This window comes from Molossus molossus, unplaced genomic scaffold, assembly GCF_014108415.1.
Source record: "Molossus molossus isolate mMolMol1 unplaced genomic scaffold, mMolMol1.p scaffold_m16_p_4, whole genome shotgun sequence".
Taxonomy (NCBI): Eukaryota; Metazoa; Chordata; class Mammalia; order Chiroptera; family Molossidae; genus Molossus; species Molossus molossus.
This window is the reverse complement of record NW_023425377.1, coordinates 15,098,437-15,113,288: the sequence shown is the minus strand read 5'-3', so window position 1 is coordinate 15,113,288 and position 14,852 is coordinate 15,098,437. Positions and strand designations below refer to the sequence as shown.

General features: G+C 39.3%; 1 protein-coding gene across 4 annotated transcripts in view; it reads left to right on the top strand.

The window, feature by feature from the left end:
* Positions 1-14,852, top strand: part of TTC1 (tetratricopeptide repeat domain 1) — a 47,059-nt gene that overhangs the window by 12,828 nt on the left and 19,379 nt on the right. For all 4 annotated transcript variants that reach the window (XR_004962008.1, XM_036281668.1, XM_036281667.1 and 1 more), the window contains exons 3-5: positions 8,317-8,377; positions 9,465-9,577; positions 12,800-12,836. Coding sequence is in view for 3 of the 4 variants with exons in the window: in XM_036281668.1 (XP_036137561.1) it covers positions 8,317-8,377; positions 9,465-9,577; positions 12,800-12,836 (211 nt within the window). In the remaining variant the exon portion in view is untranslated. The remainder of the gene's footprint in view (positions 1-8,316; positions 8,378-9,464; positions 9,578-12,799; positions 12,837-14,852) is intronic.

Here is a 14,852-nt window from a genome sequence, read left to right as displayed (position 1 = left end):
AAGAGAGAGAAAGAAACATCGATCTGAGAGAGAAACAAAGATCGGTTAACTCCTGTACACACCTCGACTGGGGATCAAACCCCAACCTTTTGATGTACAGGATGATGCTTCCACTAACTGAACCACCGGCCAGGGTGAAACTGGACATTTTTTATTTTTTTAATCCTCACCCAAGGACCCTTTTTTTTTTTTTTTACATTTATCTTCAGATAGAGCAGGAGGGGGAGAGGGAGGAAGAGAGAGAAACATCGATGTGAGAAAGACGCATTGACTGGCCACCACCCACACAATCCCAATGGGGCCAGGGACAAACTGCAACCGAGGTACGTGCCCTTCGTGGGAACCGAACCTGGGCCTCTCTGGTCCACGGGCTGATGCTCTAGCCAGGGCGAAACCAGACATTTTATTATTTTTATTTTTTATTTCTTTGCGTTTATCTTCAGAAAGAGCGAGAGGGAAAGAGAAACATCGATGTGAGAGAGACACACCGAGTGATTGCCACCCATACGACCCCAACCGGGGCCAGGGACAAACTGCAACCGAGGTACGTGCCCTTAGCAGGAACTGAACCCGGGACTCTCTGGTCTGCGGGTCGACGCTCTAACTGCTGAGCCAAACCAGTCAGGGCTGAAACCGGACATTTTAGATAATACTGTTGTGACTCTGACAACCTCCTCCTTTCATTTACTTTTATTGTTACTCTTCTGTTTGTCTACGTGTTTGTTTAGTAATTTACCTGGACTTGAGCTATGTAATTCATTTCCCCTGGTGTGTGTGGCCATTGATGATGGCTCTGCTCAGTTGGGTTTTGTTTAAGTCTGACTTTCATGGGGTTGCGCCTGTTTGTGCACAGCTTGGTGATCAGCTGATAACTGATCTGAGATCATGTTCAGATGCCTCAAACCAATAAGGCTTCCACTTGTCATCATTGGGTCTGTGTGTGGATTTAGAAGTGTATTCCAAGTTCAGGCAATTTTCAAGTCTGCCCCTGCTGGAACCCCATGTGCCCCACCCCCCCAGGCTCCTCATAGGACAAAGATGTTTGAATAGCTTCGGCCCTCCCCATTTTCCCAAGCATGTACACCACCTTCAGTCAGCCCGGGTTATTTGAAGAGCTTATCAAGTGCCTCTATGACTGTCAATTCCTGTATCTCCCTGTTACATTTCTGTCTGGTCCATGTTCCCTCATTTGCCCAACCAAGATTATGACTGCCGATTAGTAGAACCCTTGACCTTCCCCATTTGCTTGCCACTCACATTACTACTTATTACTGACAACACCACTGGGCATGCATGGATTATTCCCTCCTCCTGCTTAGAATCGAATCAGCTTTCTCCAGCATGAAATTGGATATTCATAGCCTACCTCGCTGTGTTAGAACCAGCGTGTTGAATGATGGGAAATAGAAGGGGATCAGTCCCTAGCAAGTATGCCACAGATTTCCATAGTTTTCTCCTGAAGTTTGGTAGTTTTTCATGAAAAAGTATTGCTCACTTTGTTGTAGCCGTTAGTCAATTTCTAAAGCACTTGATTGGTTGTTTTTGATAATTTTGTCCAATTTTATAGTTGCTTTTAGGTTAGAGGATTTGGCAACCTCATTTTCACATCAGAAGTCCCACCTTGTGTTGAGTTTTTAACTGTGTAAATATTTTACACATTCAACTATTAAAATTAGTCAGGATGAGGAAAAATTAAGCCTTTAAATGGATTACAATCAAATTAATGTAACTATATCAAATTGATTGCATATTAACATAACTATATTAAATTGATTACATAGAGAAAATAATTCTAGTAACTTTGGACACTGGAATTACACGCTTAGTATTCTGGCTGTCTACCTGTAGTAGGATATATTCTAAAGTCAGAACTGCAGTGAAATCTTGAACTTTACTTAGTAGATTCACTATTCATATAGTAAGTTTGAAACTTTTGTTTATTGTAGAATAGACCAAATGAGTAAATATATTGCTGTTATTGGGAACCAGAGTTTTTCACTGTGGGAGAATGTGAGGAAGAATCTTGTTGTGTTTACTTGTATGAATACATACAAGATTACACTTCTATGTGTTTGTTGACTGGTGAGATTTGTTTGTTTTTTTCAAGATGTGCTTTCTGGTTTTCTTCGCTTAGAGGACCTAAAAGCAGTGACTCCCTAGTAACAGTGAGCATATTAGCTAGCACCCAGGTCTTGGTTTCTAAATACCATTCCCCACTAAAAGGATCCATGACTCCTTGGAGAAATGGCTGATTCAAGGTCTGGTGGGCAGAGTACAAAGTATTGTACCTGGGACGTAATGTACATCTGCAGCAAAGTCCACCCTTAGGAGGACAGCCAGGCAAAAGCCTGTGCAGATCCCGGAAGTGGGCTAGGGAGATACAGGCATGGTCTGAACAGGGCCCCATGGGAGGAAGAATGGTCAGAAGAAGGCCTTGATAGGGGCCCTTCTTGCCCAGGTCTAAGGACTTTGCAGTAATTTACAACCCATGAAATTATTTTAGCATTAAGTACCATTTCAAACTTTTCACAGTGCTTTTGTTATCTTATGATTTTTTTAAAATAACCTTTGAGGCAGAAATGAATTCCCAAATTAGAGACATTATGTACAGTCTGCATTCAAAGGAAGATCATGTGGGAAGGAAGTGAAAGGTGGCCCTGGAGAGGAAATAAGGTTTGTGTTAGACTTTAAAAGTAGGAAAATTTGGTTTGGACAGTTGGGAGGGAGATATGGAAGAGAAACAAGGGCATTGCTTGAGTAAGCAAAAGATTGGAATGAAGAATAAACATGGTGAGTTTTGAGAGACAACAAAGAAATCAGACTGTCTAGGAGATAAGGTTGAGTAGGTGGAATAGAAGTTAAAGGACAAGAGATTTCTGAATTGCTTAATTTGCTTACCTGTAAAATGGATAGTTAAATACCTCCAGGCCCACCTCTTAGAATTGTCTTGAAAAGTAAATGAGTTAATGTATGTGACAGATTTTAAGCAGTGAAATGCTATACTGGTGTGTTATATTGAACTTTGAATACCAGGCTGAAAAGTTTGTAGTTGGGGGTAATAACTGTTGAAGTAAACTCCATTTATCAAGGGCATTGTCTGTTTGGGGTTTTCCTTGACAGTTCCTTCGATGGTTTTACAATGCAGAATGATGTCACTATTTCCCCTGAGTTTTCAGTGTTGGGGAGCAGTGAGGGGTAACAAGCCCTGTAAAGTTCTTTGGTTCCCATTGTTAAGGAAATGGAATTCTAAAGCAGATGTTTCCCTGTGAGGCCTCTCTGGAATGTGTAAAAAGGCATTGTTGAGGCCCATGAGAGGGCTCCTAACCACATTAGACCTGAACAGGGACCAATTTGCACCTGATAATGCTGCAGAATATCAGCAGTCATTTATGTGTGACTGCTCCCAGCACTTAGCATGGTAAGTAAGACTTATACACTATAAAATCTGTCCTTGGATTCCAGTACCATTATACAGTATATGTGTCATCTTTTGGAGAAAGACTATATTCCAGCAGCAGAATAAACCCTAGTCTTTGCACTGGCATCAAGTTAATCTCTTGGCACAGCTGGTAGATAGTGCAGCTTTCTCTTCAGAGTGCTATTTTTACCTGTTTCCAAGGAGATGTTCAGCATGATATTGATAATTGCATTAATTCTCACTTTACACAGTCTGTGGAAGCAGTAGCTCCTTTACAGTATTGACTGCTTCATGGGTCACCGATTTGTGATTGATCAGCTGAAAAAATAAAATGCCTTCCTGAGAATAATTGGCCTTAAAAATATGTTCTGGATCCCTTCTCTTTGCCAGTTCAACTTTTAGTCCAAGTAATAGACACATGAGCTTTTCTTGGGCTGGCTGCTCAGGTTGGCCCTTAATTGGTAATTCCTTCTGGGCATACCTTGGATCTAGGCTCTGCCCATTGGGATCTTAATGTTCTAAAGTTACTAAAGAATGATTAAACTCTTTTGACACACATGCACTTACATGTACTTCACAAGAGCCTGACCTGGTAGACTGAGTGATTCAACTGTGGTCAGAACATTCCTGATGACTTGGCACTGGAGAACAGATTTAGATAAAAAGTGGCTTGAAATTAGAGTAAAGAAGATTGAAATTTCTTAAAGGATGGACATTTATTAACTTGATGAGTTGCCCTTCTCTAAAGAATTTTTGTTTTTGAAATAACTTTAAAAATATACTAAAGAGCCCTGGCCGGTTTGGCGCAGCGGTTAGAGCGTCGGCCTGCGGTACTGAGAGACCCGGGTTCGGTTCCCGCTAAGGGCATGTACCTTGGTTGCAGTTTGTCCCCGGCCCTGGTTGGTCGTGCGAGTGGCAGCCACTCGATGTGTCCCTTCACATCAATGTTTCTCTCTCTCTCTCTTCCTCTCTCTCCCTCCCGCTCTATCTGAACAGAAAATGGAAATTTGTCCTCGGGTGAGGGAAAAAAAATATATATATATATACTAAAGACCTTTAAGATCTGTGATGAATTTATTTGTGGTATCATATACTTTTAATTTATTAACATGTTGCCTTTCATTGATACATTTTCTAATGTGAAACCAACTTTTCATTTCACTATTAGAACTTTATTAGACAGTGATGCATGGTGTGTCTGTCTGTGTGTGTGTGTGTGTGTGTGTGTGTGTATGTGTGAATTTAAAATTAAGGAAATGAACTCACTAATATTTATAGGGTTTTATTTTTACCTTACTTGAAGTTGTTTTGTAACTTTAAAATTAAATTTATTGGGATAACATTGGTTGATAACATTATGTAAATGTTACATTTCAGATGTACAACGTTATAATTCAACATCTGTATACTTTTGCATGCTTACCCCCAATGTCTAGTTTCCTTCCCTTGCCATATATTTGACCCCCTTTACTCACTCTGCCTTCCCTCTCCTGTTTTCCTCTGGTAACCATCATTCCATTGTCTGTAAATATGAGTTTGTTTTTGTTTTGTTTGCTCATTTGTTGCTTTTTGTTTTATATCCCACAGATGAGTGAAATTATGCAGTTTTTGTCTTTCCATCTGACTTATTTAACACTTAGCATAATATTCTTAAGTTCCATCTATGTTGTTGCAAATGGCAATGTTTCATCTTTTTTATGGTTGAGTAGTTTTCCACTGTATATATATACCATATATGTACCACATCTTCCTTATCCAGTCATCCATCTATGGACACTTAGGTTGTGTCTATGTCTTAGCTATTGTAAGTATTGCAGTGAACATAAGGGCGCATATTATCTTTCTAAGTGTTTTCAAGTTTTGGGGGCAGATACCCGGAAACTTACTGGGTCATATTGTAGTTCTATTCTGAATTTTTTTTTTTAAGAAACTTTCGTACTGTTTTCCATAGTGGCTGCACCACCAGTTTACACCACCAGCAGTGTAAGAGAGTTCCTTTTTCTCTGCATCCTCTCCAGTACTTGTTATTTGTCCTTTTGATAATAACCATTTTAAGATGTGAAGTGATATCTCATTGTGGTTTTGATTTGCATTTCTCTAATAACTAATGATGTACATCTTTTCATATATTTGTTGGCCATCTGTATGTATTCCTTAGGAAAATGTCTGTTCAGGTTCTCTGCCCATTTCTTAATTGGATTTTGGCATTTTTGCCGTTAAATTGTATGAGTTTTTTAAAAATACATTTTGTATATCGACTCCTTATTGGATAAATGATTTTCAGATATTTTCTCCCATTCACTCGGTTGCTTTTTCATTTTTTTGGTGGCTCTTTTGCTGTTCAGAAGCGTTTTAGTTTGAGTAGACCCACTTACTTATTTTGGTTTTTGTTGCCTATACTTTTGATGTCAGGTTCAGAAAATCACCAAGACCTCTGTTAAAGAGCTTACTACCTCTTTTCTTCTAGTTCTATCGGGTTAGGTATAACATTCAAATCTTGAGTGCATTTTGAGTTAATTTTTATGTATGATGTAAGATAGTGGCCCAGTTTCATTCTTTCGCATGTGGCTGTCCAGTTTTCCTAGCACCATTTTTTGAAGATATGGTTCTTCCCCCATTGTATATTCTTGGTTCCTTTGTCATAAATTAATTGACCATATATGCCTGGGTTTATTTTTGGGCTCTTCTCTGTTCATTGACCTATGTGTCTGTTTTTATGCCAATACCATACTCTTTTCATTATTAGAGCTTCGTGGTAGAGTTGGAAATCAAATATTGTGATTTCTCCAGCTTTGTTCTTCTTTCTCAAGGTTGCTTTAGCTATTCGGGGTTGAAATACCTTTTAACTAGATTTATTATGGGGTTTTCTTGGCTTGTGCATCCAACCCCCTTCATACTTGGAAGAATTTTTCTGAGTTGTAATCTTGTTGAGTGACAGTACCCCATGTCACTCAGTCCATTTTCTAACAGCCAAGGCATGTGACCTACCCTTGGCTCATTCCATGTGATCAAGACTTTGAATCTGGGTGGGGCAAAGAAATGGAAATGGTTGGGATTCATTTGCTGCTATTACAAGTTTATCTTGGCCAGACTCTTCCACTAAAAGACACTTAATATCTTCATGCTTCTTGACTTAACAGAACTGCCTTGATTCCTGCCTGTTTCCTAAGCTAATATTTTAAGCCTCTCATTGACTCTGTGAGCCCCCACTGTCTCTCCAGTAAATCTGCCCCCTCAACATTTTTTGCCTAAGGTAGTCTTTTTGCTTATACCCAAAAGTCCAAAGCAATACAGTAGAGAATATTATAATCCAAGCACCTCCCTCCTAGGTAGTACAGGGTAAATGTGGCCACATTTCTTATATTTGAGTCCCATTACCACCTCCCATTTTCTTTTTTTCTACTCCCTTAGAATAGCCCTCCTTCAGATATGTTGTATCTTAAAATGAATTATCATTGTATCTGCTGTGCATCTGGCGTACAGTAGATACCATAAAAATGAGAGTCAATTCACACCTACCTTTTAGTTTCTTTATTGAGATTCATCGAGTGTTCTGTTTCATCTGGAGTATAACGATAAGGCATTCAGGAAGCACCCAACAGCATGTTTACAAATCTCTGGAGACATAATATTTTTACTTTGGTTCCTAATCTTAAGAGTAACAGTTGTTTAGGCTCCAGGCTTCCCCTGTGCTTGAAATACACTGCTAAGTATATTTCCTCCCTTTGAAATTTGTATTTAGTCAGAAGCTTCAAGAATGAAGAAGATTCTGTTTCTGTTTTTTTGTTTTTAAATAAATAACAAAACACTGTCACAAGGCGGCAGGCCGGACCACTTCTGGTTCTGCTTGTGCCCACCAATGTTCAGGGCTGAAAGCAGAGATTTGGCATGTGTCGTCTTTGCTCTGCAGAGTAACATTCATTTGGCCTTTGAGTTTGATGGGTGCTTGGCCATCTGTGTGGATTTCTGAGTTGTTAGAAGCTAAGAAAAGGGAGATTTGTTTGTCATGGTCTCTTCAAATTTCCTGTGTTAACCTGCTGACAGCGTGCTGCCCTGACCCTGCAGGTGAGCACATCCTCATAATGCACTCTGCCTGCATACCTTGTCTCCTTCAGGACACAAACCACAACTGTAGCTAAATAAGTATTGGATTACTTGTTTTACAGGAGAATCATAGCTCATTTATTGAGCCCTTATTTGCTAGGCACTGTATTAGGAGCTTTATGTACATTATCACATTAATCCATAAAAGAATTAAAGCCTTATTTTTAAGATGAAGAAAATAAGACTCAGAGAGATCTGAAAGTGTCCAAGATCATGCAGATAACAAGCAGTAGATCCAGATTTTGAGTTTACAGTGGTGTGTGTGTGCCAGTGGGCATATTGTTTAGTTTCAATCTGCATAATTAGGAATCCAGTGGTACCTGAATTACCATTCCATGCAAAAGGTAGAAACGTAGGAAACATAGGGTTTGTGTTTGTTTGCTTTTTATTTATTGAAATATGTTTTTACTGATTTCAGAGAGAAGAAGGGATAGGGAAAGAGAGATAGAAACATCAATGGGCGCCCCCTAGTAGGGATTGAGCCCGCAACCCAGGCATGTGCCCTGACTGGGAGTCAAACAGGCGACCTCCTGGTGCGTGGGATGATGCTCAACCAGCTGAGCCACACCGACCAGGCTAGGGTTTGTTCTTTAAACACAATCAAAACATTGGCCATTAGATCCAGATGGTTATGTGTTTTTCTCTGTATCTGTTGGAGATTTAGATAGAACTGACCCAGTTCTCAAAAGTCATGTTGCTGCCTATCAAATAGCCTGATATGTAAAGAAAGCTGACCTTTTCATTCCCTGAAAATAATATTGTGACAAATTATGTCATTCTCTGATCTCCTTCAGAAAAGAAGAGAAGAGAGCACTAAACTGAAGGAAGAGGGCAATGAGCAGTTTAAGAAAGGAGGTAAGAGAACTGTTTCAGCACTGTTGAAACATCTTGACTCCTCTTTCTTTCGTGGAGTCTGTGGAGACACCCCCAAAGAACATTTGGGAACAACTAGCAAATAAACTCACAATACAGCATACCTCCCAGCTCTTGGAATTTTCCTTTTTACCAGGTTCAAATCGTTCTCAGCTGACAGTGACCAGTTACCATGTGTCTCTTGGCACAGGCATAGTTCTTCTTTTCTGTAATCCACTATCTATAAATCCAGAAGTTGGGAGGAAAAACTCTTCAGCTGTGGCTTCGGAAAACTCTAACCTGGAATGTTAAAAGGCTCTTGGCTGCATTGCTGTAAAGCCAGGGCCCCATTCCTCACTTTGCAATAGTGCTATAAAACCGGCTCGAGGGTTCCAGCAGGGCCTAGGGAGGAATTCTGCTTGTACTTGGGCTGTTCTTATATGTGCCCTTTTCTTTGGATGCTGTAAGCAGAGAAGTACTTCACATCCTTCTGGGTTTCCTCCATATACTTAGGAATGAGTCGGGCTCATTCTGATAATTTGGGAAAACTGTTTGATCTTATGATAGCCTTTATCACATCTTAAAGTGTAGATGCTTAAAGAATCTAGGAGTAACATTTCCCCTAGTTAATTTTAGGTTTAATTTTTTTTTCTTATATCCTGGTTTAATCAATAATCAGTTCTTTTCTAAGAGAACTAGCAGTTCTAGTTTTGAAAACATATCCTTTGTATTTTAATATTAACTGTTTCCAACCTAAGAAAGATGTGAATAAGCAGTTTTCCTTTAGGACCCTGACCATCATTCTGTGTGTGACAGTGAATATATAAATTTATCACCATTTTCTCTTTTAAGATCTTTCATCAACCAGGCCATTAATCCCAGACTTCAGTCTTTTTTGTCTCTCCAGTTTCCAAATCCCCTCTCAAGACTCCTTACTAAATTGATAAGCTCAATAGGAGGTGAACATTTAGAGCGTTCTGTTGGAGACCTTTGTCCTCTGACTGGAAAGCTATGTATTCTGAGATCCTGTGGAATACAGTTGTACCAGGACAAAATCGTAATGACCTCTCACCTTTTACCTCGTCCTCAGATTACATAGACGCTGAAAGTTCTTATAGTCAAGCCCTTCAGATGTGCCCATCCTGCTTCCAGAAAGACAGGTCTATTCTGTTTTCAAATAGAGCTGCTGCAAGGATGAAACAGGTATGTAACACTGACCTTCTCTTTTTAAAGAAGCGCATGAACTTGCAGTGATTTTGTAGGATAGCTTCTCTCCAAAGACTAGCATAGGGCCTTAACGTTGGTGCCTCCCTTTTCATGCCCATATATTTCCCTGATAGAAAGGGCACAGGAAAGATAGGAACGTATTTTGAAAAACTTGAGTCAGATTACTGTTAACGTTCCTCATTAAAATGGCTGAGTGAACACTTACGGAAAAAAGGCTTGCGAAGTTTCCACCAAATGGGGGAAGGTCAATGAAGCAAAGACCTTAATAGTGCATGGCCTGGAATGGCTACAGTGGCCTGTTTTAGGTCTCTGGGATTCTAGATGAAGACCACAGGGAAAGACTGATTAAAACTCTGGGTTTCAAGGTGCTTCTTCCTGAGATTCTGATTTTTCTGTTCAAAGTGTGGACCCTTAAATGCAAAATAGCTGTTGGGGAAAGTTCAGAAACAGTTTGCATTTCCAAAAGATTGAGAACCTGGTGTAGCAGGGTGAACATAGAATAGAGAAAAGTGCAGTTATATTTGTTTTGTACCATGTTGGTATTAAAAGTTAGATTTCTGGTTGATTTGTCTGATTTCCTATTTCCAAAATCCAGTATATTTTGCTGGATTGAAATGATGAGAGTTTTGGAAAAAATAATATACTTGTTTAACTATGGCTACTTGTGTCAAAGTGCAAAGGGTAGGTTATTTAACATGCCTTTACGTAACCACAAAGCAGGCCCTGGATTGGATGAAGTGGTCTTCTGTTTATTTGTTTCAGTATCTGCGTAGCTTTCTCATTGATGTTGCCTGAAATTCTCTAGTGCCTCTCCAAAGTCTCTCTGGATAACCAGGTTGGGGGGGGGGGGCTTATTTAGAGGTTTAGATGTACAGAAAGTTGTTTCGTTTTGGTTTTTTTCTTTTAAACCAGAACTTGTACATTTTATTACTGGATTCAGTGTCCAAAGTGAAGTATTTTGGGGATGATTCGTGTGGCATTGGAGAAGCAATAATTCTAGAGTATATAAACAAACATCTTAATGTATTAGGGGAAAATAAAACAAGTGCATTTAAAATAATACCTATTAATAAATTCTATCAGAATTTACACCTAATGGTTTTTACACTTAGTGTGGAAAATTCTCATCTTTTGCTTTTGCTTCTTGGAGACATCTTGCCACATTCTCAGACTGGAAGTTGTCATTGCTAAGTGGAATCAAGGGCACCTGCAATGTCAGAGAAAAAGCATCCTGCTCATCTGGCTCTTGGGATTGGGGATTCTTTGTTTCCACAGTTGCCAAGTTATTGGTATTGCTAGGGTTGGGCTGGCATAATCTGCCGGTTCTTGAGTGAGGGCAGTGTATGGTCTTTGTCACGTCTGAGGAGAGAGCAAGAGAGAGCTGCTCTGTGACTATTTATCTTTACAAAGGATAGGTTTGCTAGTGGGGTGGGTGGGTGGTGGTTTTGTTGATTTAGTTGCACTTTTATATTTTTAAGAGGATTCAAAAGTTAGAAACTTGATCATGTCCAGGATTCATGCATTGCAACAATTAAGGGCTGTATTCTGAGTTTATTTATGGAGATGCTGGGTTAACTGCTCTAAGGAGAATTTCTGAAAGGCAATTTGGCAGGCTCAGCATCCCTGACTGAGTGCCTAGTGAAGCTTTACGTTTCATGTCTGGAGAGAGAGGATGCAGATGGGTGAGGGCAGAGTTTCAGCTCTGCCTGCCTGCACAAGAGCAGACAACGCCCTAAGAGAGTAGGCTGTAAATTTTTTAAAACTACTCTCCTTATATATTACGTACATTGCTTTATATATGTCTACAGATTGGTATAAGTTATGGAAGGATGGTAAAGAAGTTCCGATTTTCCCCTGTACCTCCCACTTTGGAAACTATCACTCTTAGCACCAGGCAGCGCCTGGGTCCCCCAAGGTGTTAGTAGACTTTGGGCCTGAAGCAAAGGATTCTGCAATAAAGGCCACAATTCCTTGATCTGCAGAGACTGGTTGTTCATGAAATGCGCTGCAGCTTATAGCAGTTCTAAGGGCACAAAGAATACATCAAACAGATAAACACGTAACTTGTAAAGAGTCATTTCTATTTCAGAAACTTGAAAATATGAAATTGTGAGTCTTAGATTTATAGAAAGCTAATATATTGGGGAAATACTGGCTTATACAAAGTTACACAGATTTCTTTACTATGGTACTTCTTAGAGCTTTTAATATATGAATTGCTATGATTAACATTGGAAGAGATATAATGTAGTTAGTGTTTCCCAGAACACTCTGGAACCTTCTGTGTTTATTGTGGGTAAAAGACACCTGACATATAAAATTGACCGTTTTGACCCTTTTAAAACATGTAATTTAGTGCCATTAAATAGATTTATAAATTGTGCAACCATCACCATCTGGTTCCAGAACTTTGTCATGACCCCAAAAAGACACCTTGTACCCTTTCAGCCTTCACTCCTTATCCTGGAACTGTTTTTCATTAAATTTTAAAATTCAGTTTGGTAGACATTGCTCTAAAATATTCTGCAAAATATTTAGTATTTGCTACCATAGCCATTACGAAAGTATTGAACATTTATTTGAACTAACATTTCTGTGGTATTGTAGAAAACTAGAAAAATAGATGTGTTAAATAGCAGATTAGTGTCAGAGCTAGAACTAGAATCTAGTTTTTTTGACATCAGTGTCTGTCCCCTGTGCCATGCTTCTTGATTCAGCAAGCTCAGTCAGTGAGGTGTCTACTTGGTGGGTTGTTGTGTATTCATTTCCTCGGTGGGTAAATTAAGGTTTATAACAGACTGCACGTCAAGCTGCACTGTGTTATTGTAGATGTACCATCTGTTTACTCTCTGGAAGATGTCACTTGGGTCAGATAGCCAAAGAGGAGGGTTAGTAATTTAGTCATTCATGTAGTAGTTTTTTGCCCTGCTTATTGATCACAAAGTTTTCTCAGTGTCAACTTTCTGACATAAAGCATCTTGCAAATTGAATAGATCAGTGACAGCAATCTTTAAAGATACTGTAGGAAGAAGCTATTTGAATTTTAGCTTGGAAGTAAGTTGCATGTTTCTGTGTGATTTCTTTGAAGAGCATTCTGTATCTCCATAAGCAATTATTAATGATCAGCTTTGTCATTGAGCCTTTGGGCCATTAAGACAGAACTAGGGTGACACATATTAATGTTATATTTCCTTTTAGGACAAGAAAGAGATGGCCATCAGTGACTGCAGCAAAGGTACAACTTTTTGGTCTTGTTACATGTTAACATACAAGAGCATCACCTCAGCTAGACCAGCAGAGATAGAAGCTGTCGGTCAGGTGTACACCTGTACATGTGTCCCCTTCTCTGAGGTCTTTGAAGGCCTTTATGGTTTAGCCCTTCTTAGAGGAATTATGTAGTAGTCACCTTACTGTAAGTGTGCTTTTGATGGATAGTTCAGTCAGTTTATCCTGCCTTATAAACAGGTAAAGAAAAATTCAAAGCTACCTTGGCAGCAGAATTCGGTGGAACAGAATTTAATTCCTGTAGTGTCCAAATTACTTTACTTTGAAATTGAAGTAGACAAGCTTAGCTGTTGTTTGAGCATCTTGATCTATGTGTTTGGGGGTTGAGGGAGGAGGGTGGTGGTGAAGGGGCAGTTTCTGTTAGGTAATTGGTACTCTCTTCAGGTGTAATAATTCTTCCCAACCTCCTTGCCATCATTTTAATTAGCCTTTCAGGTTCCACACACTGAATCAAGACTTTGCTGTCTGTTATCTGACTTCTCTCAGAGTCTTTTCATCCCACCAGCTTTCAGAGACACCCAGACTTAGGATCACTATTTTTTGTTTTGTTTTGTTTTGTTTCAGATATTTCCTGACGTGTCAGACATTTTTTCTTGCCTTTCTAACCAGCTTGGTGTGGAGAACAGACATAATCACTTTTCCTTGCATCCTGCTGCTCATGAGTTTTTCTAGCTAATTATTACTCTTTGTAATTTGTATTACTCTGTTTGTTTTTTTCTCATTGGATAACAATTTCTTTGAGAAAACCGTAGGGTTAGAAAGAATCTTATGTTGTCTAGTCCAACTCTCAGACTAAGCATGAGTTCCCTCTTCTGTTTTTTTCTTTACATTAATTCATTACCCTCTCTACTAGGGCTTTTTTTTTTCCTTTGTGCTTGGTATTTATTTATAGTATCTGAATGAAACTGTTACTACATTAGGATCTAGTTAATTACTTCTCATCTATTATATCTTAGGCTGGAACTAATTCTGAATGTAACATTTCATTTGGAAGAAGGTGTTTAACCTTAATCTGTGTGTGATGTATGACTTTGAAAAGTTCAAATTAGGAACAAGCTGCTGATTTTCAGAGTTTCTTTCTCTGTAACCAAATGATGAGAAAATGCCTTGTAAGCTTGGTTAGCAAGGTATACACTAGGAAATAGATCATGTCCAGTTGTAGCCTGGGGGGTGGGGGGGGACAGTATTTTCCAGATTTGTGTTTGGATTTGGTTAAACCAATATCCATGTGCTTATACATAGTCATTATGGGCTACAGGCATTATACCCATAGGCAGAATACATTGACACCAGTGTGGCTCATTTGTATCAGACACCTCCCCTCCCCTGACACATACATGTTCCCACTCAGTTCATAAATCTTCTTGGCAGAGGACGTAATAGTTTATTTCTGGGGTCATATTGGAGCTTGTTACTGTTAATGATATAGGACAATATTTAATGCCTCTCACCTTAGGATTTTCAGTGTTGGTATAAATAAGCGTTAAGTTGATTCTCTTCACATGGATTGGGAATGAAAATCACATGTTAGAGTGATTTGTTTATTTTAGAGGTTTTTATAAAGTCATCGTGGGAAAAGTTACTTCTCTTCAGTACATATTTGCATTATTAGAAGCTATTTGCTAGTTGAGATGGGAAGGGGGCAGAATCTGGGTTAAAATTAGAAGTTCAATTATTTATATATTATTTATTTTTTGTTAATTCTCTTGAGGATATTTTTCCCATTGATTTTTAGAGAGAGTGGAAGGGAAGGAGGGGGAGAGAGAGAAAAAAATATCGATGTGAGAGAGACACGTTGATTGATTGCCTCCCTCATGCACCCCGATGGGGGCCAAGGATCAAACCTGCAACCCAGGTACGTGCCCTTGACTGGACATCAAACCCCCAACCCTTCAGTGCATGGGCTGACATTCTAGCAACTGAGCCATACCAGCCAGGGCAGGGGTTTGGTTTTTTTAAAAGATGT